A 26,305-nucleotide genomic window follows, 5' to 3' on the forward strand; every position below is an offset into this window, starting at 1 on the left:
ATCCAACTACACCAACATTTTCAGCAGTGAGACACAGTGGGACATGCAGCTAACAACAGCCTACAGTTACCAGAACATCTGGGGAACCCTACCCACAAAAACCTCTGACTCAACACAGGTTTCCTTCAATTGCTTTTGTCAGGTTCTGAGTGTTACCCTTTCTTATACTCCCAAAAGCACCAGGATAAAAGTTTCTTTTTCCACCATTGTGGTTAAATAGGACAAGTAAGTGTTGTGGTAAAAATGCAGTTAGCATTTTTTTGAAGTTTGTAAGGCTGTGCAGAGCAAATCCCATGCAGGGATTCTGCTGCCACAATATATCATTCAGGTGGGAAGCTTTCATTACTCTGTTTCCCACAGAAGCAAGAGGGGGCAAGCAAACAGAAAGAAAAATGGTTGTTCCTTAGAAACAATAAATCTATGATGCTTAACTGCTGCCCTGCTCCATTTCCCTTCTCTTTGTCCATCATCTGCAGAATCTAGGCACTCTGGATAACTGGCTGGAAATAATAAATAGATTGGGATGATGTGAAGCCTTCTGCATTCCAAATCTGTCACAGCCCTCACAGGTCCTGGCTGAGGACACTGGGCCAGTGCAGTGGCAAAAGCCACAGCCCTCCCATCCACAAGCAGCCTCTGCTGTCCAACACCACCCTGGGACAGCTTTCTCCTGACAGAAGCTGTATTAATTACTCACACCTAAAGCCCTGCTCTTTCTCCAAAGCCAGCCTGTGGTGCCACAAGGGCTACACCTCCTCTGACAGCCTGGCAGAGCAGGCACCATGATGGGATCTAAAAGTAGACACGTCTGTCCTTGCCCATGTAGGTTCTTGCTTGTGGCAGCAGTCACATAAAAATCAGACCAAGTCCTCAGACATTGCACTCCAGGAAGCTGGGTCAAAGCATGGCGTTGAAAAATTCAAATATTTTTATGTACTTTAAAAAAAATAAGCAAATGAAGCTTCAGAACAGGCCACATCCTGTTTTGAAGACATGCACAGATGCACTGCACAGAAGTTAATATGGAGATAAGCCTAAAATCCTTCAGCCACATGGACACAGACCTCACTGCAGCAGATTGGTGAGGCTACCACTTCACTTGCAGTACAGAAAAGTTTCACATCTTATCAAAGCAAGATAAAGTGGGACCCATGTCACAAGGTAAGGGGATGCTGTTTTACAGGCCTTGAGAGCCCCAAATCTCCCCCAGAGCAGCTGCAAATGCATCCTGCCCCACCCTGCAGCTGCAGGCAGCACAAGCCCAGGCTCTGGGGCTGGGGGCTGTCACCTGGCTAAATCACCAACTGCTGACCTGTCACTCAACATCATGCCCACACTGCCTGGGGGCTGCTCACTTGACCCAGAAGTTGTCTTGCTCAGGGTGTGCAGGATTAGAAGTGATGCACTTAAGGGTTTGTTTTCTTGTCTTTTTTAAATTGAGAAATCAGGAAAAAGGAGGGAGGAAAATTCTGTGTAGTGGTGAGGCCAAGGCATGGGTTTGGCAGATCTGACGAACTCGTTTTCCAACTCCTATTCAGTCCTGGTTTAATACCTCATTAGAATAATACATCATTAGTTACCTCACAGAGAAGAGTCTCTGGTTACATTTTAACAGTCCATAACATTCCAACTGAAGATATCAAAAGAGCTTGAAGAGGGTTTGGTTTTGTTTTTCCAGAAGTTTATTTCAAAAGTGTGCCAATGGGATACACAGATAGCACTGTAATTCTGGTACCCCAGACCCACAGACCCCCGCCAGCCCTTCTGTCTGTCCCCCACCCACCCCCCACACTAATAGAAAGACCTGGGACGTATCAAGAACCCGATTATAAGTGGAGACATGGAGCTCAACTTGCCCTGTGGCTGCAAGCAGCGAAATAAGGCGTCTCTAGCTCACCCACAACTCAACATATGGTGCTACCATGGTAACTAGAAAATAACATTTACTTCAAGGATGAGGGTGGCAGGGCGTGCTAGGGGCTGCTGTGCTTTCCTGCATGGGCACCCATCCTCTGGGGATCCTGGGACGGGTAATGGATGGGGCCTGGGGCTCTCATGAAGGGAGGTGGGGGTCCCATGGCGTGGAACATGTGTGGTCCAAAACCTGCAGAAACAAAAGTTGGCAGCTTCAGGCAAAGCACCAGAAAACCTGATGTGTATGTACTGCTGCTTCAAAGTACTGACACCACAGCTGGCTGACAGCTGTGCCTCACAAATGTGCACATCTCCCATCTCCCCAAACTCCTGCCCCTCTTTTCAGTTCAACTAGGGCAAATCCCCACTCAACACACACTCTTACAAATGAAAGCTAGTGGAGGGATCAAGCAGGTGTCTGTAATACCCATCTAAATGTTTTCTACTCAACCACAGGGCAGAGCAAATACATCTACAGGAGTCCAAAATTCCATTAAAAAATAAAAGCATCTCTGGATAGATATACAGAGAGGCAAGGACATGTTGGCATTCAACCAGCTGCAAAATTACCCTTTGAAGTTCAGGTTATTGTGGCATTTACACAGCCAGCAAAGCACTGACTAGGTCTCAGTACCAGTAACAGGCATCTCCAACATGCCTGGGAATTTGCAAGCAAATACCAACCACAACAGGCAGCTCAGTTTAATTAAACTGTGCTGACAGCGCAGTTTAGATCATCCGTTTACACTATGTGATCAGGGATGAGGAAAATCAGCTCAGGGCATGCATCAGTGGTGCAGTAAGGCCTGGCAAGGAGGAAGAGACCGTCTAACACTGAATTTCACACCCCCACTTGAGAGGGAAACACAGGTACCTGGAGGCGGTGGTGGAGCAATGCCAGGAGGAGGTGGCAGGGCAATGTTCACCACAGCTGAAGGGCCACTTGGAGGTAGATTGAAGTAATTTGCAGAAGCCTCCTCTTCTGCAGCTGGAGGAGGGGGGAGGGCTGCAGAAAAAGTACATGTGGTTATGGAAAATCTCTCAGGCAAAACAAGCAGAGGTGCCTGCCTTCAGAGATGGAGCACAACCCGTGCTTTCACAAGGGCACACTGCTGCTACTATTGCATGGATGAACTGGACTGAGAACAGAACTGCCCTGAAACTCCAGTCACCAATTTCCTTTATCTGAAACCAGCTTTGCATTGTCCATCACACAACACTCAGTGGACTAAGATATCGCTAAAAGTGTGGGCTGTCAGTATCTCTGACCTAAGTAAGTTGAATTCAGCTTTAACGTTTCATTCATCACATAAAGAACTGTCTTTTCATCAAGGATTTGCTTCTAGACAAAGCTCATCTCCCATCCAGCTGGATCTGCTGCAAGCCTACCATAACTGCTCTGGGCTTACCACTGCCTCTATCATCCTGAACTGTCACTGCTCCCAGAAGTTTCACAGCAGCCTCGCTCATGAAAGTGGGTCAGCATTCAGTTTCAGAGATGAATACAACTCCCTTACCTCCAGGAAGTCCTGGAACTGGCTCCAGCTTTATCCCGGATTCTGTAGTGCCTTCCTTGTCCTTTTCTTTTCCTCTTGCTGCCTGGGACCTGAAAGACAGAAGTTTGAGAACAAGGATAAGAAAAGCAGGAGATATTTACACCACAGTGGCTTCACATTATCTATTCCAGATCCATTTCTTCAGGTCAAAGATGAAAAACTCACAGAACATCACACAGATGGTACCAAGTTTGCAAACAGTTTTTATAGGAGATGGACTTGGAGCAAATCCACTGAAACTCATCCATAATCCTCAACCAAGAAATCCCTTATGCTGCTTGTGTAATCTCCAAGTCAGATCCCACTGGTAAAAAGAAAACTAAAATGCAAGAGGACCCCAACTATTTACCAAACAAGTATCTACTTCTGCATAATACCCAATCCTGCTAAAGACACTAAACTGGGAGAAGAACTTTGTAGATCCTCCAGGCTCCCTCCCCCCACATTTACCTTCCCCATTTGACGTTGAGCCTGCGGCCATTGACAATGAGTTTATTGAAGGATTTCTCAGCAGCCACCTCTGCAGCCTGTCTGGTGGCAAACTGGATGAAAGCACATTGCTGCCTCTGCACCACTGTTATCGTCCGGATCTCCCCAAACTGGTAAAAGTGATTTCTGTATGGGACAAAAAAATTGTTATGATAGCCCGCTCCTCCTAGTCACAGGGTATAGGGCATGTGAAATAGGCATGCTCAGAAACTTTCTCTTATCCATCATCTGTTCACACTAATCATTAGAAATCAATAATCAATCAGTTAATCACAATTAGCTCTCCATGCAATTATGGTGCAATAAAAGCTCTGCAACAGCTTCTCTCAGTAGCTAGCTAGAGGATACAGTATTTCCTTGTAAAAAGGATTACACAGTATCCCAAACAGCTCAAAGGGATGACTCATCTTTAAAGAGCTACATTTTAATCAAAGCATTTGAAACGTGCCTGTTTGTTCTCCAACAAGCTCCTACTCCTCTGCACTTACCCACCAACCAGTTCCCCATTAAAAAAATGAAACTCAGATTTATTTCTGATCCTCACATGAAGAGTCATTATCAAAGTGTCAAACAAAAAGGCAAGGGCAATACAAATTCACCAACATACCTGAGATCTGATTCAGTGATGGTATCTCCAAGCCCTCCAACATACAGTGTAGTAATAGTCTTGTCTTCAGGAGGATCTAGACGAGGCATGGTTGATGCTCGTTTCAGAAGTTTGTCAGCCACAGGATCATTAATTCCATAGTAACGATCTTTGATGTTCTGGTCGGCCAGAGGATCATCTGGATCTGTAGGTTTCTCATGTCTAAGGTTCAGCAAACACAGCATTTTATAACTGGGATAAGGGATGACTGAACAGATTAAAATTACTGTAGCTGCCAGTTTCCCAAGCCCTCAGGTCAATTATATCCTTAACCCTGTCCACACAGACCCGCCAAAATGGAACAAAGCCCTGAAAACTTCAGCTGCAGCCAGGACTGCGTCAAGGTCTGAATGAATGGCGCTTCTGAGAGCTCAACACTCAGTACTGCAAAACACAAGAGCTGGGTTTGAAACAGGCTCTTGTTCAAATACAAAGACCTCTGCTTCAGGGGACTGATGCCACAAAGGGGAAAAATTGACTACACAAGAGGACAGCTGCAGTGACTGCTTTGGCAAAGGACACAGCCAACTTCTCACAAACCAACTTGCCACCACAGAGATTCATTTGCTGGCACTGGACGCAAGTTTTGCCTTGACCCAAATCACTGCAGTGTCTCCTGTCCACTGCAGCATCTCCAAGAGAAGCTGCATTAGATCATGGTGACCAGATGGACTGTGCAAGATGTGTCTGTACCTGTAGGGACACTCCTCTCCTCTCTTGCACTCCCCTTTTACCCAGAAGGAACAGATGTGAGGACGGTTGCGTTTGTAGTAGGGAGTTGTTCGGGCCAGCTTCAGCAGCATGTCACTGGTGGAAGTAGCTTTTCCTAGTGCACCAACTGGTCTAGTGCCATCAGAATTGGCTATCTAAAAGCATACAGAACACAAATAATTATGTGTATATCAGCACTGAACACCAACAGAATCAGAGCAAGCAAGTGGTTTTAAGAGAAGCTAGGTCACTGCTCCCCTTTCCTCCCCACACAGCCACACAAAAAGCGTGATCATGGCTGGCTACACTTACCTCTCGCTCCATGTTCTGGGTGTAGTATTCTTTATTGACATCAGATTTAGGCATTTCATCCTTAAGGGAGAGTCCTGCATCCCGGACTTGGATAGGCAAACCTGAAATGAAACAAAAAAACCCCAACCAATCCATATGAAGAAAAAGCAAAAATAGTGATTTCTGCAAGAGGTAAATCATCTGCTGCTCAGGGAAACCACTCTGCCCTCAAACCTCTGAAGAGACATGGTCACCAAGACCTGTTTTTTTCTGTCCACTGCCAATCACATGCACATATTTAAAGTGATTTCACCAACTCCCACTTCAGAGGGCAGCTGCTTGTCTGGGATCAGGTTTTAGGGTACACACCATATTCCAGGTCGAGCAGGCAGGTCTGACAGACATTCTTCAGCTTGCTGCAGGTCTGGCACACTTCTGTCTTCTTGAAACGCATGCGCACCCCAGGGCACCAGCGGAACACCGTGAACGGCCTGGCACAAATCTGGGACAGAAAGGTGGCACTTGGTTCACTCTGCACAGAGCTACCATTGTGCTTCTTGCATGGAAACAAACTCCAAACTTATATATTCTCTTCAAACCATAAATACCATAAAGCTAAGACTCAGAGCTCAGGAAATACCTGTTTCTATTTGGTGCTTTACTTTGACAGGAGGAAGTTTTAGGGAAGATAGTTTTTTGTTGTTGCTTTTATTTATTGCAATAACCCAAGTGCAGATCTACTCAAAGATACATAAATTCTCTTTGATTCCAGATGATGTCAGTGTGGAGCTCCTAGAGATGAATTACAGCAATGGGTACATCAGGCACCAGCAGAGCAGCAACCCAGGAGACGTTATGACAGGTTTGGTGCAGAAAACTGCTCCTCCCTCTTCTCTCATGGAATGATGCATTTACTTCCTCTGCATGTACAGCTTGAGTACATAACACAATCTCAATCTGTACAGACTCCAAATTACTCCTTTTCTCTACCTCAGATGAAAAGTGATAGGAGGGCAAAAACCTCCTTTAATTTCTCTCAGTCCAGACAACACTGAGTATTTCTTGCTCTTGGAAATAACCGTGGCTTATTTCTTAGACAGCCAACACAAATCACCCAACAGCCATGAATAACATACACAGTAAAACTCACACTCCAAGTATTTTGCACTTTTCAGTACAAACAATAAACATGCAGAAGAAAACAAGGACCATTCAAAGTGCTGCAATAACTTCAAATACAGTAGAACAGTATTTACAAAACCACATCCTGATAAACATGAAGGTTTTTTAGACAGATTTAGGATATGCTCAATAATTTTACTATTTTTGGACCAACTGACTTTGTCTAACAAGCACAGTTGTCCGACCTAAAAATTTATTCAGTTACATAAACATTTTAAGTTAACCCAGATAAGCACTCTTCTGAAGCTGACAGGTTTTTAATAATTAAAATGTATTATTCCTAGATCTGCACCTATTTTGACATTTTTTCTTCAAAACGCACAAACATACCTTGCATTCTTTTCCATATTTTTCTTTGGTCTGAAATATTAAAAAAAAAAGAAAAGGAAACATGAAATATCACCAATTCAACATAAAATATGAAACATATAATTGATGTTATAACAAAGCAGGTTTTTTCATAATTATGCTGCATTTAGACTCATTCACCCCTGCATATTTGGCTCACATCTTGGAAAGTCAACAGGATAAAAACCAGGAATCCTAAATACCCTCAATACACTTTTGGTTTAGAAACTTTCATTAAAAACAGAGTACTTTAAACCCCACTTCGTGTACATATGAAAGGTGAGAATTAAAAGGAGCATTAATAGTTCTTTTTAAGGAAAGATGATGTTACATGAAATAAGCTCATGGAAACAAACAAGTTTTGAAATATCCCCTATAGTAGCATCAGGGTTATGTTTCCTAAGTACAACCCAATCTCTCTCAGCAGACTTTGTGGAACACAAATGTGCAGGAGATAGTATCAGTGCAGGTCATAGACAACCACACCAGGCAGAGAAAACCAACAAAACGTGGACTGACTCACCCTGTACAGAACAAACCAAAGAAAAAAAATAGGAACTTAAACTACCTCATAAATCACCTTTAACTTTAGAGGTGTATGTTCCTCACATCTAAGAAATTGTGCTAATTAGAATTCCAGCAGCTCACAGTTCTCCATGCTGGAGTTTGCCAGTACTAAAACTTCATTTTCTACTATTTCCTGCACTCCAGACATTGGACTGTGTCATCTTCCTCTCCTTTTTGATTGATTTGTTCTTAAATCACACCCCTAACCATGATATTACACACCAAAACGGTTGGGACCAGATCCTCTCGTGCAGAACCAGCTGTTGAGGAGTGTGTGTTCAATTCAGCATCTCCTCCTGCACCCAGTCCTATTTTAGTCCCCAAACCCACAGTTTTAGGGCCACCACAGAGAGAAGGAAGGACTGCAGGGTCCAACAGGCACATACCATCCGAATATAGGGATTTTCTCCAAGACATGTCTGGCACAGGATAGGGAAGTCCTGAATCGAGCAAGAAGAAAATCGGGAATTTATAATAAGTTCTACCATCACAACAGCATTCAAGTCACACTCTGAAAAATGATCTAGTTTAACTCATCAGACAGATTAAAAGATGCAAATGGATTCAGAGACACTGAGAGAGATGCAAGCCACGACCCAGGTCCAAATTGTTACAGAATGATAATCTGGTAGCTATTGTAGTTTGGAGTAAAACTCAGAATAACCAAATAAAAACTGTATTCTTGAGATCTGAACCTGTCAGTGCCTGGACTGCAGCAGGTGACATCGGCCCCGTTATCCCTCAGCAGCGATTGTCTGCACTGGGCCCACTCGGGAGAGGCTTCAGCTCGAAGGGACGCGGCCACGGGCACACGAGGGGCCCAGCTCAGCCCCCGCACCGCGGTACGGGAAGGAGCGGCGGGGCAGCGCGTTCCCTTTGCGCTGTGAGGGCCGGGGAACTGCAGCAGAGCCCTCCCGGGCGGCTCAATCCCACGTGGCGGGTCCTCACGGAAGGGGGCGGACCCCCAGGACAGGTCCGGGTCCCCACGGAATGCAGTGGGTCACCAGAGAAGGTAGCGGGTCCCCAGGGAAGGTCCCAGCCCCGGGGCCGCCCCCCCGCACTCCCATCGCCTCGCGGCCTTGCCGCCCCGCACGCTCCCGCGGAAAAGCAGGGCCCCGCCAGCCCAAGCCCTCTCTCCCCAGCTGTCCCGGCCCTTCGCGACCGCCCCCGCTCACCGCATCCTCCCAGTTCTGCCGGTTGTAGGTGTTGGAGCCCAGCGATGTGGACATGGCGCCTCCGCTCCACTGCCGGCAGGCGGCGGCCGGAAGTGACGCCACTTCCACCGCCGCCGTGACGGAAAAGGCGGGCTGAGGGGCGGTGACGTCACAGCGACGCGGCCGCAGCGCGCTCCCGGCACAGCTCAAAGGGCGAGACCACGGGCAACGGGGCGGAGGAACAAGAGGACGAGACCATTGGGAAAGACGGGGGAGCTCCGTTTTTTGTTTTCTTCAAATAATGATTGCTTTGGAATAAGAGGCAGCGCAATGAATCCGAGAGACACGTGTGTTTTATTGAAGGTCACTACACGACGTCAAGCATAAGGCAACAGGCACCTTTTGGGGAGCGGGGACAGAGGCAGGGACACGCCAATACCTTTCCTATCGCCTACAGCACCTGCAGGGAGGGGACAAAACAGCTCGTCGAGCTCATCAGAGCGCTCAGAATGGCATAGCCTAAAATGCACCATTTTTTTCTTAGTGAGAAGGGTGCAGGTCACGCTGCCTGCAGCAAACCCCAGCCCCAGGCACAGCTCAAGACTTGGGTCCTGGGAGGTATTTCTGTGGTCATGTTGCGAGTGCAGCAGCTGTTTTGGCTACTGAACAGGAGAAGTGGTGGCCAGAGGTGAAGTCTGTGTTACCTGGACAGGGAAAGCCACAGCAGGCACTAGCACTACACAATAACTACTAACTACAAGTCTCCAACTCATGCTGTACATCTGTGTGTCACCTACACAGAGTTGTAAACGTGATCCTCGCCACTTTGAGACCTGCTGCAGGACCAGAGCTGTGAGGTGTGAGCCTCTCCAGCACACCACGGCAGGTTCCTTCACTAAGGGAGATGTTTTGGGATGCTGCACCACACCCACAGAGAGCAGGCAGCCTCATCCTGCCCCTCCATGCAGAGGAGTCACAGATCCAGGCTGGCAGAGCCATGGCACAAGCATCTGGAGGGATGTGGCTGTGGCTGGCTGGTATTCAAGCCCTTCCCAGCAAAGCAGCATGTCAAAGCCCCTCACAAACATAGGTCAAGGTCTCAAATGGGAATGCTCTGCAGGATGAGCCATCTCACCTACCTGGAAGAGCCATGCATTTACTGGGAATTCAGTCTCCTGGATACACAGCTCCTAATCACCCATTTCAGCTTGGACTGCAGCCAAATTACATCCCAAGTAAATGACCTTCTGCTACAGTGTGTGGAGTCAGCATATAACGAGTTTACCCCTTTACACCTCCCTCCCACCCACCCCAACTGGAAAAACAAAGATTATGAACTCAAATTACTGCTGAAGTTTTGTAATTACAATCTTGTAATCTGTAATTTTTGTAATCTGTAAGAACTAACCTTAACATTCATACCCTCATTGCTACAACCCCTAGCAACACAACATTTATTGAGCTGAAGTCTGCCAGGGAGCCTCCCTGCCTCTCCAGAGCATTCCTGCCTCAGTCAAGAGCTGCAGCAGAACATGAATTCCCAGCTTGCAGCACACCCTTCTGCCACATCCAGCTGAGATGCAGCAGGCTGATGGCAGGCTTGGTTACCAGTTACATCCATGAACACTACAGTACACTATGTTTAAAGTTGAAAGGCAAACTGATCAACTCCTTTGTGAAAACACATCTGCCACCTCAGCTAAGCAAGCTACATATACCAGAGGGGTAGGGCTCTGCAGCCCAGCCCCCACAGTTGAGGTATCCTATGAGGAAGCTGAAAACCAAAAGAAAAGATCATGCTGCTGGCAGTAACTTGCCAGAATGCAGAAGGCAGGGACACTTCTTAAAATGTTTGTTTGTTTGGGAAGAGCATTGCTCTGTCTGAAAGAGTTGTTCATTATTGGGTAAAGAACATCAGGTCTGTGGGCCAACATGGAGAAAAAAACAGTATGGGTTCTTTTCTGCTGATAAATGCAAATTCCACCTTAATTATCTGTTGATAAAGCCAAATTCAGTGCAAACCTGGAAGGAGATCTTTCTCTGTGCTCTAACACATGCTGCAAGTTACTCTAGCCTGTGGCAGTGAGGGGAAGTGGAGTGGTGGTTAGTGGGCACTACAAGGGGAGGGAGAACAAACCAGCCCAAACCACGGCAGCCTCAGCCCCCTCCTGGCGGCCGGCCGGGCCCGTGGCACACCCACACATCACAAAGGAGCTCTGGCAGAACCTTTCACCAGGTGCTTTCTCAGGGGGCCAAGTCCATCCAGCCGTCGGGAGCAAGCACTGGGAGCTGCTATGGGAGCACAGGGCCCAGGCTGAGCTCCACGTGGTGGGTGAGCCAGATCACCTCGGAGGTGTGGTCGCTCTCCTCGTTGGGTCGGATGGGAGCAGTGAGGTTTTTGAACTCGTGCTTCATCTTGAAACTCACGGTCACTTCGCCCTCTTCTTTCTGTGGGGTGACCTTGATGAAAACTCCCACCTTATTGGCTTTCCTAAAGGCAATAATGCTGCAAGGCAGAACACACAGGAACACGGGGTCAGCCAAGTTCTCCAAAGCATTGTGCCAAGTGGAACAATGCTCTCAGAGGAACTCCAACCACACTGAAGACAGACAGGAGGAGAGCGAGATTTAAGGGAGAGGATCCCCACAGGACACTCACTCCGGGTCATCCTGGAAGTCTTGAGGCTCTGCCAGCTCATCATATTCTGCTGCAGCATCTTTGCCAGCCAGAATAAGCTCCTTGGGAGGAACTGCCACCTGAAACAGAGCACAAAGGCAAAGAAGCCTTTAAGCACTGATCACCAGCTACAACACAAGCAGAAGGGGGCTCTCCTTTTCTGAGGTCTGCTTCCCTGTGGTTTAACAGAAAAGTGATTCATCCTCAGCTTTTCTCTGCTCCAGGACCACCTGAATACCACCCTGCCAGGGAAATAATACATTTCTCCCTTGGGTTTTGGATACCAATGAACAGACACAATTTCAAAATACTTCATGAGCTGCTGTTTACATTGGTTATAGTAATTTAAACTCCAAAGAGGGAAACGCAGCCCAGTTGGCAGGGGTTGAAGGACATATGAAAATCGTGGATTTACCACAAATGGGAGTGGTAAATACTGGAAGAGGGTTGGGCTTACACAGTAGGAGGGTACAATCAATACCTTGGCAGTGCTGTTGATGTTATCAGGGTCTCCCTCCTCACACTCCAGCAATGTCACATGTGTGACGTTCTCCACAGGGTTAGTCAGAGTCAGAAGGACTTGGCTCTCCTGGGGAGATTCAGGAATCACAGTTCAAGAAGCAATTGTGCTAAAATTAATAGTTAATGTAAGCACCTCCATCTACTCCAACTGATGAACACATTCAAAAAGTGCATCACATTCTCTCAATGGGTGGACAGTGACCATGCCCCATCCATAACAAAGGCACCAATGCCATGCAAAACTCTTAATATAAGAAATACTTATTTTGGGAGTCTAGCTGAGATCTCAATTCCACACCTTTTGTTCTCCTGACATGGGCAAGTGTTTGTGATGCACAGCAATATACTGCTGCAGTGACAAGTACATGAGGTGGGCACTCCCTTAAACCCTGCACCCTCTAAACACAGTGAGCAGAGCCCTCAGGGAACACCATGTCATCTTCCTGAAAGATCCCACATTCAAGCTCCTGGCTATGTCTCAGCCTAAGACATTTCTGGAAAAGCTACTGACCTTCATGTAGCGCAGGTTGGGAATAGACATGATTCTCACTTCAGGGATGTAGTTACTATAAAATAACAGAGCAAATGATTGTGAGGGACTGTGTTGCTGTCTGCAAAGCCATTAGAGCTCTCCTAAAAGGAAAAATGAAGTGTCCTTTTGCTATATAACCCTAATCTAACAAACACCAGCGACAGCCTGGGGCTGGCACAGCAGGCAGTGTTTTTTCCAACTGCTGAAATCTTTAGTACATCAGCAAGCAAATCTATTACAGATAAGCTAAATATATAAAAAGGTGATTACACCATCCTAAGGGATGACACAATCCCACAGGAGGTCAAAGGAAATTAAAATAGAAGGCATTAACTAAGCATGAACAGGGAGTTGTTGTCCCCAGTCTTCATTTCTTACTTACACAGCAACCAGCTGGATCTTGAATTTGATAGATGTTGGATTGAATTCTGGTTTGCTCAGGTTATGTTCACATTTCTAGAGAGAAAGGTATTTAAGTCAGCATCAAAAGTCACACACTGAAGAATCAGAGCCACAAGTGCTGTGTCACCAGTCATGACATTACAGCCTCCAGCACATAAAAACTATCTGGGATGCATGTAGCCAGCAATGTGTTCAGCTATTGATACTCCAAAATGTCATATCCAGCACTACCAGTGCAACCTCAGAAATACAAGACTTGGAACCAGTCTTGAAAACACCTGGACACTGACTGCAGCACAAATAACTGTAAGCCCTCTGACCTATGCTCCAGAATCCATAAAAAAACTGAAGCAGATAAAAGTCCTGATCTCACAGGCTACTCTTCAAATAAAGGATCACCCTGACATTACTTATTTCTGAGAAAATATTCTGCATTTGCAAAGCATTCTGCATCTTAAATAACAAGAATATTGCTCTTTTACTTTAGGAACTAGATAAATAAATATCCTTGTATGACTGAGAAAACAAATCACTTAGTAAAGGCTGTGTAGAAAGCCAACAGCAGAACTTGGATTTAACTCTTGCCTGTCTTCACTTCCCAGATCTCTGTTTTGCTTCTCTGAAATAACCTCTTCCTGCCTTCATTCTAGTGACATTGTCAGTATTCTGCACTTTCTCTCCCTAATATTTTGTTTGACTTTTGTCTTTAGTCACAGCAAATTTTTTTTTGTTTTAACTGTACCAGCAGCCTTCTTTGACTCCTTGGCTAGGCAGGGCACTAGCACAAACTCCCTTTGTATCTTTATGAAGCTTTGACAGCATTGTCCCCCTTTCACAACTGTCATCACAGCAGAGATGTGACAGCCTCCCTCAGCCCCTCAGTGCTGTCACCACTAACTTGGCTGAGAACTTTCAACAACCAGAAGTATTTGAACCATTTCTTTTAAAAGAGAAACACAGAGCCCATTTCCCAGCACCCAAGTGCTCAGAGCCTGGAAAAGGCACCTCTGGATTGAATTCCCTACCCGGCAGCGCAGCGAGCGTTTGATCAGGAGGTGCTTGTGACGTGGGTAGAGCTGGGAAGCACAGATGGGCTGGAAGTCAGGCTGCAGCAGGCGCTGGCGCAGAGTCGTCACTGGGAACACAACAGAAAGCAAAACAAAGAAATGTCTCAGGAACTGAAACTCCAGCTGGATTCTGCATATGCGGCTAGCACTGTGTGGAGACCCCACACTGTCTCTAAGACATCTAAATTCAATTGGACCCCGTAATTCAGAAACCTTTAGAAACCATCACATTTTGAGAAATAAATAGAAAGGCAAAAGCTGAATAAAGGGCTGCCCTGACTCGGCACAGTAACATGCCAGCAACACCAGTGCTAGCCTAGGAGAAATAAGGGATTCACATCTTTCATCAAAGCTGAGCTGGGATGGAAACAAGAGTTTTGTAATCATCTAGAATATAGTTCTTTTCCCTCACCACAGCAAATGAGTTTCACAGCTTTGTCACCCTCACAGCTGGATGCTGCATGAGTACAATACACAGCTTCTTAGCAAGGAGTTTGCATAACCCAGACTCACATGAAGAATGAGAAAAAACAGTTCCCAAGCAAGAAACTCCCAGCAGCCAAAACCTCCCATGAGTTTCTCTCAAAATGCAGGCTCCTCACTGTTCCAGTGCCTAACAGGCAAATGAGCCACCTGGCAGCCTTTCCCTCACTGTGGGGAACCAGGAAAGTTGTCTTCTTCACCAGCATCAAACCCACAATGCCAAGAGCCTCATGAGAAAAGGAGATCAAGATCTACCCCTTTCCATTCACCTTTCATGAATTGATAGTGGCAGATTTTGTACACCTGCAGAACAACCAACAACATCTGTTCCACTTGGAGCCACCTCAGCTGGAAGCCCACATCACTCCTGTACCTTTGGTTTGTCCTGTTCACACTAAGTCTTACTGATCAATTTACAGTCTTTGTGGGTTAAATTTATGAGTCAGCTAAAGACCTGGCAAATGTACACAAGCTCTTCCAAGCTGATGTCAAAGCAATGCGCAATTGTTACTCAACAGGCCCCTTTTGGTTCTGGCTCTCCAGCAGCTGCTATTTCCTTATTTCCTGCTGTTATTTGAAAAAGGACATCAGCTTTTTTCTCCATTCAAAAGTTGATGCTTCACACACACAGAAATTAAGACCAGCAAGAGAATTAAATAGTCCTTCCGGCCTTCTGGCTCTGAGCTTTCCAAGTACAACATGAAGCTGAGGCTGCATTCAAAGCTACCATAAAAAGTCACATATTTCCCAGTATTTCAATCCCACCATAAAAACAACCAGAAACTTGGGTCATGAAGAGCATCACAAGGTTGTAGGAAATGCCCATATTACAAAATGTAAGGCCAAAAAGTGACAAAATACTAAGGTTTTACCTTCTGTCAGATTGATTGGTCTTGTGTAGTAATCCTCAGGAAGAGGCTCCACTTCTTCCACTGCATCAGCTGGCTCAATCTTGATCTCCTTCTGGTCTTCTCCTTCTTTCACACTAAATCAAAATAAGGGGCAACTCAGTCATGAAATAGGGCACTGGCAGCAACTGCATGGCAGCATCTGCAACACAGATGGCAGCCATAGCTGAGATTGCACAACAACAAGTGCAACAAGGATGTGAGCAGTCACTTGTTCTTCTTGGGAGAAAGCAGAACATCTGGAGCTGTTGCAGAGAGATGCCTGAGGATCTGATACCTCTCCAGTACTCAAAAGGAGAAATCTCCTCTCACTGCTATCTGCTAATTGTTCTTGCTTTACTCCTCTCTTGCCTACACCTCCAATCCTCCCCCCAAAGGTAACCCCAACCCTGAGACTCACGAGAGTCCAGCGAGGGCACTGATGGGAGCTCCGGGTCTCTGGCGCTGAAGTCTCGTTCCAAGGCCGTATTTGTCCTACAAGGAAAAAGGGAACTGTCACCCTCAGGTCTGCTTCCTGATGGGACAAAAAGACCTGCTGCAAACTCATCCTTTGAGCTGCATGACAAGCATGGGGGTACAAGCAAAGGAAAGCAAAAAGGAAAAGGTATTCAACGCTTCCTAAGATCCATTTTTCTGCTTAAACTGTTGGCAAGGAGAAAACAATTCCCACTGCACTGCAGATGGGGAAAGAAAGATATGTGTGGCTACTGCTTATAAAGCTTTGTGATCCTTCCTGAAATCACCAGCCTGCTCTACTGACACATTTCCCCTGGATATTCTCTTCAGAGCAACTCCATATCAAGTAGAGTAGAAGAGAGCTCAGCTGCCAAAAAAAGTGGGTTGATGTGGTTATGCATCCACCTGAAAGCCTCTGTAGCACTACCTGAAGCAGCTGGAAGGTTCAATCTCCTACAAGCCTTGTTACCTACAGGAATCTCTCACAGAAATAGCTGACCTACTCCTCAGCTTTCTACAGGTGAGCTAGACCCAGGGTGCTTGGAGGCAGACATCCTCCTTCTGGGCAGAGCTGAAAACCTGAATTCTCACCAAACGAGAAATGTGAGCATCAGCCTAGTCTGGTGATTTTTCAAGGATGAGGTGATTAAGGGTAGCAGCACTTGCCTTGGCCAAGCAGACAGCTGTGACTCAGCCAAGCTTGGTGAAGGACTGCTTTTCAGGTGTACATTACTTACTCAAAGACACTGCCCTGTTTCTAGACTAACAGAAAATATTTTGGTAACATGTTACCCTCTGAAGAGCTAGGTTTCACCTGTGTTTGTTCTAGGCACACCTAAGTCAGAGGCCCTGAGGCAGGGTGTAGGATCTGTTACTCCCCTCCAGTCGTACCATGAGAGCTTTAACACCAGCAGAAACTGTGAAAAGACTTACCACTACATGTATAGTGTGTTGCTGTGGAGAGCCCCCAAAATAGCAGCAGGTAGCAACGGAGACAAAAAATGCAGCCATAAGACACAAGCAAGGGCACAGAGCAAGCACAATTCATTGAAGTAGCAAGCATATGCAGTCACCCAGCTAAATAAAGTGAGCATTTACCTGCCAAGTTCAATAAACAAGTCATTCAAGCCACAACCAACTCTTAAGGTTAATTTCAGTAGAGATTTCATGCAGAGAAGTGTCAGACAATGCTGATCTATCTCTCACTGAGCTGGGGGATGAACTGTCCTGAGAAAGAGTTGCCACTGGCACTCTGGCTGCAGTTACACTGCACTTCACTGCTGGAGAACATACTCCTTTTTGCATGGCAAATATAAACCCTACTGGTACTGACAGGGAGGACTATCAGAGGGAGTGGCAATGTAATACACAGTAATGAGTGTAAAAGTATTCATCCCTAAAAAAAGCTTCATTTTCTTGGGCATCCCTACTGTGCTACCAACTATCTAATTTTCCAGGCTGAGGCTGCTGTGGATCACCTTTCCTGCCTTGAGAGGAAGGCACAACCAGCTCACCGAGAAGGCCAGTGGAACGTAGTTGCGGCGTCGCACCAGCTTCTTCCTGTCCCGCTCGATCTTCTCCTTCTGAGCCAGCTGCTGGTAGTACTCCACCAGTTTGTTAATCTGGAGGAGGCGAAGGAACAGGGAGCTGCAGTTCCTGCTACTTGTTTCACTCTGTTTCTAGTACCAGCTGTACTGTGCACAACGTACTTCAAGAAGCCTGGGTACCTTAACATGTCTTAACCCACACAGTGGGTGACAAACTGACCCTCCCTTGGGAATGACATGTGGAGGGCAGCATCCAATTCTCACTTTGCAATTCAGCACTGAGACTTCACTCACGAATTTGCCATGAGTACACACAGTAATGTCATGTGGCCAAATCTGAGCAATTTGGATTGGCAGAGCAAACAGTATCTTTAGCATCTTTTCCCCCCTCCCAGAGGCTGGTCACATTTAGACTGGAGCCCTAATGGGTAACAGGGAAGGGTGTTAAAGGTGCAGTTGTGTTTTCCAGATCCTAGAGACACTTTTGATTGGAAAACAGCTTTTTTTCACGCAGCACATTCACCTTAACAGCACCATTAGATAGGTTGGTTTCAATTGAGTTTCTTCTCAGGAGATTTTATACTGCGATATCCTCAGGGGGCCTCCAAGAGGCCTTCCCTCCATTGAATTCAGTCAAGGTGAAGATCAGGAGTTGGAACTGTTATCTGAAGGATCATATAGATGCAGAAAAAGTGATTGAGAGGGCCTGACACTCTAACAGATCTTTCTGGCTGATGAATTTCAGCTCAAGCACAGCTTTCCTGCTCACTCACCCTCTGTGTGTGAGGATTCTCCGGCTCCTGCCAGCCACCACTCGCTGCACAAAAGAGAAAAAGCAAAGTCCACAGCAGATTTCCAGATGCCACATAGAAATCACACCCAACACTCAACTATCTTGGTGCTATTTATAAAATATGACATTCCCTGTTTTTGCTACACCTACCACTGCAACAGTTTAAGTTCATGTCTGTACAAATATACACCTCTGAAAGAGTTGTACAGGCAGCTTCAGAATGAAGGAGCTCTGACAGCTTTTGTACTGTGTTTTTAAACAAGTGTTGCCTGAGAGATACTCAGGACACCCCCAGGAGTCACTTCAGCAGCAGGTATAGGTGTTTACATGTGTGTCTCTTATTACTGGCTGCTGTATCTGCATCCTCAGCTCCATTTTCAGTCACATCAATACTGGAAGTCAGAGGATCTGCTTGGTCAACTCAAGCCCATTTCTGGAGCCTGACAGGTATTTTCTGTACATCTCACATAACAAAAAAATAGATTAAACCTTTGTTCTAGTGCTCTTGTGAAGAGAAAAGCCAAGTTCAAACACTGACTAGCAACTATAGAATAAATGTAAGTGAAAAAAGTGATGGGAAATAAATTAGATGTTTATGCTGTCAGACCGAGCAGCTTCAAAGACTGTGAAAGCACACAAACAAGATCCCAGCTGTGCAATGACTAAAACAGTTTGACAGTTTTCTCACTAGTCAGGTAACACAGGCATGGAAGAAGTGGGTCACATATTTCACTAACTCAGCTCAGCTCTTCAGATGAGTGTTCAGCAACAAAGAGACTTCATGTAAATTTTCAACTGCAACTCCAATCCTAGGCAGACATCAAGTCTATAGTACAGTCACAACTAACTTGATTATCTGTTACCTTCAAAACACAAACTGGGCTCGTGCTGTAACTCAGTATCCTGCCTTTTAACTGTCCCTTACCAACAGACTTGTCTGCCATGCCAACATCCCGGGAAGTCCATCGGCAGAAGCCACAGGCCAGGTAATAAGCTTTCTTCATGGTGGTCTTGGCTGGGTCATCAGGCAGCGGTGCAGGGATGCTCGTGGCCCGTGTGGAAAGGGTGTGCATGCAGCAGGGGCAGTCAAAGCAGTTGGCACACCTGCACACAACAAGGCAGGGCTCTGAGAAGGGTCCCAGGCTGAGAGAAATGCTCCTGACAACCACACTGGCATTAAACCAACAGATCATAAACTCCTAGGCAACAGCACTAGGGATAAAGGGCAGCAGAGCTGTCACAGGAACTTAAGGGATTCAGAGCCAGCATTAGAGCAGCAGTAGTGAGAAACATAATGTGATACAAAAAAACCTCTTTATTATGAGCCCAGGCCATAAAAAAACCCTCCAAAAGTCATGAACTGCACATGATACATCATGGAACGACACTTATTCCCCAAAACAGACTCAAACATAACAAGCAGCCATGGGAACAAACACGGGAAGGGACTGTTTTAAATAGGGAGCCTTGATTTAAAAAAAACCCAACAAAACCAAAGCAACTTCACCTGTTCTTTTTCAACTTGGCTTCAGCTGAAGGCATGTTTTCCAGGCAGCTGGGACAGTAGTGAGAGTCCACCTGAAGAAGACACAGTCACATCACACACGTTACCTGGCACTCCTTTGTCCAAAAAAGCTCCAAACTGCCGCAAGACCCAACAAGGATTCGTGTCTTGCAACAGCACGCTGAAGCCAGGGAAGGCTTGAGACGTTTTTTAGTATGCTAAACCTTGGCCCATCTCAGCCAGATTCTGATCTTAATAACAAAAATTATAAGGCTTCTTAAGTCAGAATGGATTAAACGACTCCACCTCATAAATGGGAAAAGAGCTAGGTGTCGGCCTTTAGCAGTTACCAGAATCTCATTTTCAGCTTAAAGAACAGTTTAAACGTTTTATTTTCTAGTTACACCTAAATTTATTCTGTCCTTGCAGTTACACTGGTCAGATATGTGCATATTTCACAAGATGCTTTGTACCTCTCTGCTGTCACAGTGAATTTCATCAATTAAAACAACAGCAGCAAGACTGGGGGCCTCTTCTTGAAGCAGAATTAAAACTGATCGTTCAGTGTGGCCGCGCACCGTGACTACACTGCTCACACCACAGTGAATTCATGACGGATACAGCCAGGTCACAAATCCACTCTTCAGAGGCCTGCACATTTCCTTAAAGATGCCTCCTCTGAGATCCGGGCTGCACAGTCATCCTTTCAAGGCTTTTCAAATCCATCACGATTTCTTAATTCATCCAGGCTTCCACAAAACCACTCTCAGCGATTTTAATATGACAATTTAGGAAGACAAGCCCCCCCTCCGCCCCCCCAGCAAAAGTCATAGCGTATAACGAGCAGGGGTGTGTCCATGGTGGGGGGGTCGTTGCCCCTCCACGCCCGGGCCCAATAGGGAGGGTGTGCGACGGGTGGCGGGTGTGGACCCAACAGTCAGGTCCTGCTGAGGGCTGAGAGGTCCCCGCGGAGGTTTGCGGGGGTCCCCGCTGCTCGGGCCGGGGCCATTCATGGGGGCACATCCACCATGAGGGGAAGCCGCCCCTCAGCGCTCGCCCCAGCCAATCACAGCCCGAGCTCCGCTGACGGACAGGCACGGTCAGCCAATCCAAGGCGCAGCACCACCCCACCCGTCACCCGCGGCCAATCCCCGCGCTCCGTGCCGCGTTGCGCCCACCCGCCAGCCGCGCCAACAACCAATAGCAAAGCAGAAAGAGAATGAATGGCGGGAGAGTAACCCAATCGCAGTACGCAGAGAGCACTGTCCCGCCCGATCCCGCCCGGTCCCGCCCGGTGTGCGGCTGCGGCGCGGCCGGTCCGCCGTTACCTCGTGCGAGACGCACTCGAGCGAGCGGAGCTCGCTGCAGTAGCGGCAGAAGTACAGCTGCGGCAGCGGCGCCCGCAGCTCCTTCTCGCCGCGCACCAGGTACAGCACCCGCTCCGATTGCAGCAGCGACGCCATCTTGCAAGCGGGCGGGCCCCGCCGCGCCGCCTGACGTCACCACGCCGGCCTGGGCACGTGACGCCGCGGGGCGCGCAAGGGGCGGAGCTTGAGGCGCCGCCGGTGCCGCCCCTGCTGTGGGCACGGCCGCGGTCCGTGCGCCCCGGAGCTCCGGGGCCGTTCAGCCTGGCTTGGACACTGCCCGGGATGGGGCAGCCGCAGCTGCTCTGTGCCAGTGCCTGACCACCCTCACCGCGAAGGATTTCTTCCCAATATGCCATCTATCCCTGTCCCCTGGCAGTGGGAAGCAATTCCATCTTATCCTGTCATTCCGAGCCCTGGTACTAAATCCCTCTCCAGCTGTCTCAGGGCCCCTTGTGGCACTGCAAGAGGTTCTGAGGTTTCCCCGAGCCTTGCCTTCTCCAGGTGCACATCCCCAGTTTTCCCAGCCCGGCTCCAGAGCAGAGGGGCTCAGCCCTTGAAACATCTCCATGGCCTCCTCTGGAGTCACCCAGCAGTTCCGTGTGCTTCTTACTCTGGGATCCCAGAGCTGGACACAGATCCAGGTGGGTCTCACCAGAGCAGATGATTTTTTCACAGCCCAGAGGTGGTTTGTCTTCAGTCTCATGTGCACTAAGACAGGATCCTGACCAGAATGAACACTGCCGTGGGTGGAATCAGCAGGAAAACATGAGGTCTGTGGATGCTCTACTGTGTGCACAGAGGGCAGAGCTCACATCAGCAAGCTGCTCCCAGTTTGCTGCTGGATACCCCAAACAAGCACCGCTGCCAGCTGTGGCATGAATTGCCCATGCTCACCCCAGTGTCCATCCCCACACAGTGCCTGGAGTCAGCCCCTGCCCGCTGCTTGCAGCTTCACAGGAAAGCCCTGTCCGTGAGGATCTGCTGCTGCCCGCGATAAAAACCCCACAAGCTTTTTATCCGCCTGCAGCAGCTGCAAGGGAGCGCTGCTGGGAGGGCAGGAGGAGGCTGCCTGTGCACTGCTCCCGGCCAGGGGTGCCAGGGGTGTCTTGAGAGCATGTGGTAGGGCTTTCCACCACCAGAAATCCAATAGGTTTCCCTGGGAAAAGGCGGGAGGGAAAGGTGCAGTGTGTGGCTCCCACTGTGAGTGACACTGAGCTTGTGTCCCAGAAGGAAGCATCCCGTCTTGCTTTTGCCATTTAGCATCACCAAAGGGGTGGAATATTCCACTGGGCAGCAGAAACACCGTTCCCAGCCGGCAGGCTGAGGTCTGTCCTCTTCCTGGTGATGCTTTCTGCCCGTTTCTCTGTAAACCATCCTGCCTGAATCCCTGGGGAGTGCGGACACCTCACTGCGGGTGGCTATGGGGGCTCTGGGTGGTCTTGCCCTGGGCCTCGGGGGCAAGTGGGTGCCTGTGAGCCCTGCTGAGGCAGGAGGGGGACGGGTTAGGGAGGTTCCTTTGTTAAGGACTGTGAAGTTAAATGTCCCCACGGTCCCCACCTGAGACCTTCAGGCTCAGCTCCCCAGGGTCACCCCCAGTGGAACCCGATTCTAGGTGGGATGAGATGCAGCGTTTTCTTATTTTATCCTGGTATAGAAAAAACGGCTTGCTGTGCCTTGGCTTTCCTTCCGTCCTTCCCCTTCCTTCTATCCCCTTCTTCTTCTTCTCCTCCTCCCCTGCCGTCCTCCGCGGGCCGGGCCGGGCCGGGCGGGGCCAGGCGGAGTCTTTCTCTCCCGGCGGGATCTGCCGCTGCTGTCGCTTCTCGCAGGAGCAGGAGCAGGAGCCGGATTCGGAGCCGGTGCCGGAGCCTGGCAGCGCCGGAGGTAAGGGGATGCGGGCAAGAAGGACGGGCAAGGCACAGAACAGGACACAGACAGGACACAGACAGGGCACGGGCAGGGCACAGGCAGGGCACGGGCAGGGCACAGGCAGGTCAGGCAAGGCAAAGATGCGGCACGGGCAGGGCACAGAAGGGCACGAACAGGGCACAGAGGCAGCACAGACAGGGCACAGGGAGGGCACGGACAAGGCACCGACGGGGCAGAGGCAGGGCAGAGGCAGGGCACGGGCAGGGCACAGACGGGGCACGGGCAGGGCACAGACGGGGCACGGGCAGGGCACAGACAGCTGTCGCCTCTCCCCCACGGCAGTGTTTCCCCATCCCCGAGGTGCCGGAGCAGGACGAGGGCACAGCTGCGGTCCCCGTGGAAGGGGGGTCCCCGCTCCCCGGTCCCTCTGTCCCCTTCAGCTGATGGGTAAGTCCGTGACTCAGCACGAGGTGTGGATGGTGGGGGGACACACACGAGGCTCCCCAGAAACGAGGGGACACCTGGCTGACCTGACCCCACCGTTTCCCCGCGTGATGATACAGCAGTGAGTGATCAGCGGGACACGCGGTTGTGGCTTTCCTTTACCAGCTTCTGTAACAAACAGTAGCAATTAATAGGGAAGTTTCTCCCCGGGGTTTTATCCAGTGCCTTCAAAGCATGCTGTAAATCCTGCGGGTAATTGAAGGAGCCTTTAGTAAAGGCTCTCGAAGGAATCCAAGGTGAAAGCTGGATCTGGCCACAAGGGTGTCCCTGGAGAGAGCAGCAGGGAACTGGGGATACTCTGGCTATGGGAGGGATGGAGGGGGCTGCCCCACCACCCCTCTGCCTTTCCCTTGCAGGATGGACCTCCCTCACCTCACAAGTCCTACTGACCTCCCCAAGCACATCCTGGATATCTGGGTCATCGTCTTGATCATCCTGGCCACCATCCTCATCATGACAGCCCTGGTGCTGTGCCCAGCCACCGCCGTCATCATCTACCGAGTACGAACACACCCCACGCGCAACGGCATCGTCTGAGCCACGGGCAGTGGGGCACGGCCAGCTCGCTGGGCTGTGGGCTACAGCCATGGGACCCTGTGCCAGGGACCTCGATGAGACATCCTGAGAGCTGGAGCCTGGGCAGGAGCTAGAGTGGGCCAGCACCCAGACTTGCGCCTCTACCTGGCTCTCTCTGGGTACCCACTGCTCATTTTGCCCACCAAGTTCATGGGGACAAAGGGGAAATGACCGCATGGGTAGCATGGGGAGAGGTGTGATTTTGCAGACATGTCTCAGCTGGAAATATCTCACTCCCCTGAGGGAGGCAGGCTTGTCTTGCCTTCACTGGTGACACTGTGTCCTCCCAGGCAAGCAGCGAGGAGTGGAAATGCCTGACAAAGTTATTTCTTCTTTGGAGTCCCAGCTGTCAAGGTGGTTGGGGAAAAAAATTGTCAAAGCAAGATGGATGTGGCTTCTGGTTGTGCATTTAGTGCTTGGCTAAAAGCATCCATGACAGAACTTGTGCTGGCTGCACAGCAGACGTGCAGCTGGCACTGGCTTCTCCTCTACCATCTGCTGCAATGGTACGAAAATCCTGCAGGGCTCTTGGTTCCTCTGGGTCTTGTGTGGCAGAGAATTGTGTGCAGTTCCTGTCAGCCCTCCTGTCTGCACACTGGCTGCATCCCCCACTCCTGATAGTGAGAGCTCCCTCTGTTTGCACAGCACACCAGCCCTGCTGGGGAGCCTGTGCATGCCTCGCCTGGGCAGGTGAAGTGGGAGGAGCGGGTTTTTCTCAGGCAGTGACAAGGGATCGTGTAAGCTCTTGTATCGCCCTTTGTTATGAAATAAATGGACTTCATGTGAGTGTGTCATGCAGCTCTGTCCACACTACGGGTGGTGTCTGGTTCTGCAGGATCTGGGTACTTTGCAGGCTCTTCAGAAATCCTCCCTGCTCTGACCTCCTGCACTGCCTTGCCTAAAGGTCCCTTGGGGTTCTGTCTGGCCTTGGAGCCCAGCAGGAAGCTCACTGCCAGCCCAGCCCTATGCTCCAAGAGGGCAAACTTCAGTCTGGACACAGTGGGTAGGAAGGATCCCTCAGGACTTTCTGACAGTGGTTGTGGCTGTGGCTTTCTCCCACTCAGGTCACTTCTCTCACACCAGCCTCGTGCCGGCTCACTTTGGCAGGAGCCCTGAAGATGAAACAGCATCTTGCTGACTCACAGCAAGGAAGGTCGCAAAGTTGACAGGATGAATCAGGCAAGGATGTGGGGAAACACCACAGTGACGCCGGTGGGAATTGTTTAAATCCTATTTTCTGTGCTGAAAAGAGCAACCAGCCCTGCAGTGTTGAAAATCCTACGTTCCATCCCTGTGTGGCTTGATTCACAATAGCCAGATTTGGGTTTGCATTGGGTGGTGGGGCCAGAGAAGAAGGAGGTTCCCAGAGAAGTAGGACCTTGGGCAAAGACCTCCTTCCTTGGGGAGGGAGCCTAGCACAGGGATGCAGACCTGGGGAGCAGAAGTGCCTGCACTGGAGCCCCTGGCTGTGGTTATGCTGGGAGGAAGCAGACACTTATTCCTCGCCCAGCAAAAAAACATATTTCTGTTTTGAGCTGTCAACATTCTCTTCCCCTCTCAAGTTGCAGAGTTTGAGGCAAATAACCAGTTATTTTCCTGTTTTTTTTCCTCTCTCCCTCCCTTGCTGGCACGGTGCAGCGGCAGCTGGAGAACATTACAGATGTGCAGGGTGGGAGCAGCCCTGGCTCTGCTCTTCTCCATGCTCCACCCTAGCATTGCTTCCCTGGGGGCACTGTGGAGATGGTCAGCAGCACCAGGAATAATAGCTGAGCAGCTTTGCTATGAGAGGAATAGGGGAGAAGTCACAAACATTGGAGTGATGTGGGAAGGAAGCCTGGTTTGGAGCAAAACACAAGGAAAAGCATGGAACACCTCCTCCCCCATCCCTGCAACCATACACAATGGCTCTTCCCATCTCTGCATTCCCCATGTCAAGAGCAGCAGAGGGAAATGAGAGATTTCCTTTCTTGGTATGAATTTTCTGGGAAGTTTGAAACCCGTGGCAAACATTTCCAGGAAAGGCCTTGGAAAGATGAGTTTGCTTGTAACAACAACAAACATGGAGCTAAATGGCAGCAGAGGTAAAGCAGGGAGAAGCTATGACTTTTTAAAGCATTAAGATGGCAGAGAATGGATTTAAACCGGATTTCCAAGTTGGAAATTCCTCCTCCAGGATGGAACAAGATAACCAAATCCCCCTGTGGCCCTGGCTTCAGCGCCTGAACAGTGTTGGAGCTTGGAGG

General features: G+C 48.8%; 3 protein-coding genes across 5 annotated transcripts; 1 reads left to right on the plus strand and 2 right to left on the minus strand.

Annotated features, from left to right (window-relative positions):
* Window positions 1–1,664: 1,664 nt before the first annotated feature.
* On the minus strand, window positions 1,665–8,959 carry RBM22 (RNA binding motif protein 22). The gene is made up of 11 exons (XM_033073592.2): window positions 8,880–8,959; window positions 8,091–8,144; window positions 7,120–7,149; window positions 5,977–6,109; window positions 5,629–5,729; window positions 5,299–5,471; window positions 4,567–4,767; window positions 3,921–4,085; window positions 3,432–3,520; window positions 2,789–2,920; window positions 1,665–2,104 (listed from the first exon to the last, which is right to left on the minus strand). Exons 1-11 carry the CDS (start codon window positions 8,931–8,933, stop codon window positions 1,974–1,976), a joined length of 1,263 nt encoding a protein of 420 aa, XP_032929483.1. The 5' UTR covers window positions 8,934–8,959; the 3' UTR covers window positions 1,665–1,973.
* A 234-nt stretch (window positions 8,960–9,193) lies between these two features.
* DCTN4 (dynactin subunit 4) lies at window positions 9,194–21,254 on the minus strand. Of its 2 annotated transcripts, XM_033073396.2 has the most exons (14): window positions 21,078–21,254; window positions 19,753–19,823; window positions 19,171–19,349; window positions 18,226–18,269; window positions 17,420–17,527; window positions 16,839–16,859; window positions 15,850–15,923; window positions 15,414–15,526; window positions 14,017–14,126; window positions 12,972–13,045; window positions 12,569–12,623; window positions 12,017–12,124; window positions 11,518–11,615; window positions 9,194–11,364 (listed from the first exon to the last, which is right to left on the minus strand). In XM_033073396.2, exons 1-14 carry the CDS (start codon window positions 21,210–21,212, stop codon window positions 11,151–11,153), a joined length of 1,404 nt encoding a protein of 467 aa, XP_032929287.1. In that variant the 5' UTR covers window positions 21,213–21,254; the 3' UTR covers window positions 9,194–11,150. The 2 variants fall into 2 exon arrangements, with proteins under 2 accessions (XP_032929287.1, XP_032929288.1); XM_033073397.2 differs by lacking the exon at window positions 16,839–16,859.
* Window positions 21,255–22,633: 1,379 nt separating this feature from the next.
* On the plus strand, window positions 22,634–24,848 carry SMIM3 (small integral membrane protein 3). Of its 2 annotated transcripts, XM_033073206.1 has the most exons (3): window positions 22,634–22,997; window positions 23,325–23,429; window positions 23,843–24,848. In XM_033073206.1, the coding sequence occupies exon 3, from the start codon at window positions 23,844–23,846 to the stop codon at window positions 24,021–24,023; it is 180 nt and encodes a 59-aa protein (XP_032929097.1). In that variant the 5' UTR covers window positions 22,634–22,997; window positions 23,325–23,429; window position 23,843; the 3' UTR covers window positions 24,024–24,848. The 2 variants fall into 2 exon arrangements, with proteins under 2 accessions (XP_032929097.1, XP_032929096.1); XM_033073205.1 differs by lacking the exon at window positions 23,325–23,429 and having other exon boundaries at window positions 22,640–22,997.
* Window positions 24,849–26,305: the final 1,457 nt, after the last annotated feature.

Source organism: Catharus ustulatus, chromosome 15, assembly GCF_009819885.2.
Source record: "Catharus ustulatus isolate bCatUst1 chromosome 15, bCatUst1.pri.v2, whole genome shotgun sequence".
NCBI classification, from domain to species: Eukaryota; Metazoa; Chordata; class Aves; order Passeriformes; family Turdidae; genus Catharus; species Catharus ustulatus.

Bases quoted from the DNA above. Each gene is read 5' to 3' on its own strand.
- SMIM3 (XM_033073206.1), top strand. From the start codon at position 23,844: ATGGACCTCCCTCACCTCACAAGTCCTACTGACCTCCCCAAGCACATC.
- RBM22 (XM_033073592.2), bottom strand. From the start codon at position 8,933: ATGTCCACATCGCTGGGCTCCAACACCTACAACCGGCAGAACTGGGAG. The intron at 7,150-8,090 runs GTATGTGCCTGT...TTAATATTTCAG, and splicing joins AAAATCCCTATATTCGGATG to ACCAAAGAAAAATATGGAAA. The intron at 6,110-7,119 runs GTATGTTTGTGC...TTTCTGTCCCAG, and splicing joins AATATGGAAAAGAATGCAAG to ATTTGTGCCAGGCCGTTCAC.
- DCTN4 (XM_033073396.2), bottom strand. From the start codon at position 21,212: ATGGCGTCGCTGCTGCAATCGGAGCGGGTGCTGTACCTGGTGCGCGGC. The intron at 19,350-19,752 runs GTGAAGTTGCTT...TGTTGTGTGCAG, and splicing joins GCCAAGTTGAAAAAGAACAG to GTGTGCCAACTGCTTTGACT. The intron at 15,924-16,838 runs GTAAGTCTTTTC...TTTTCCTTGTAG, and splicing joins AACACACTATACATGTAGTG to GACAAATACGGCCTTGGAAC.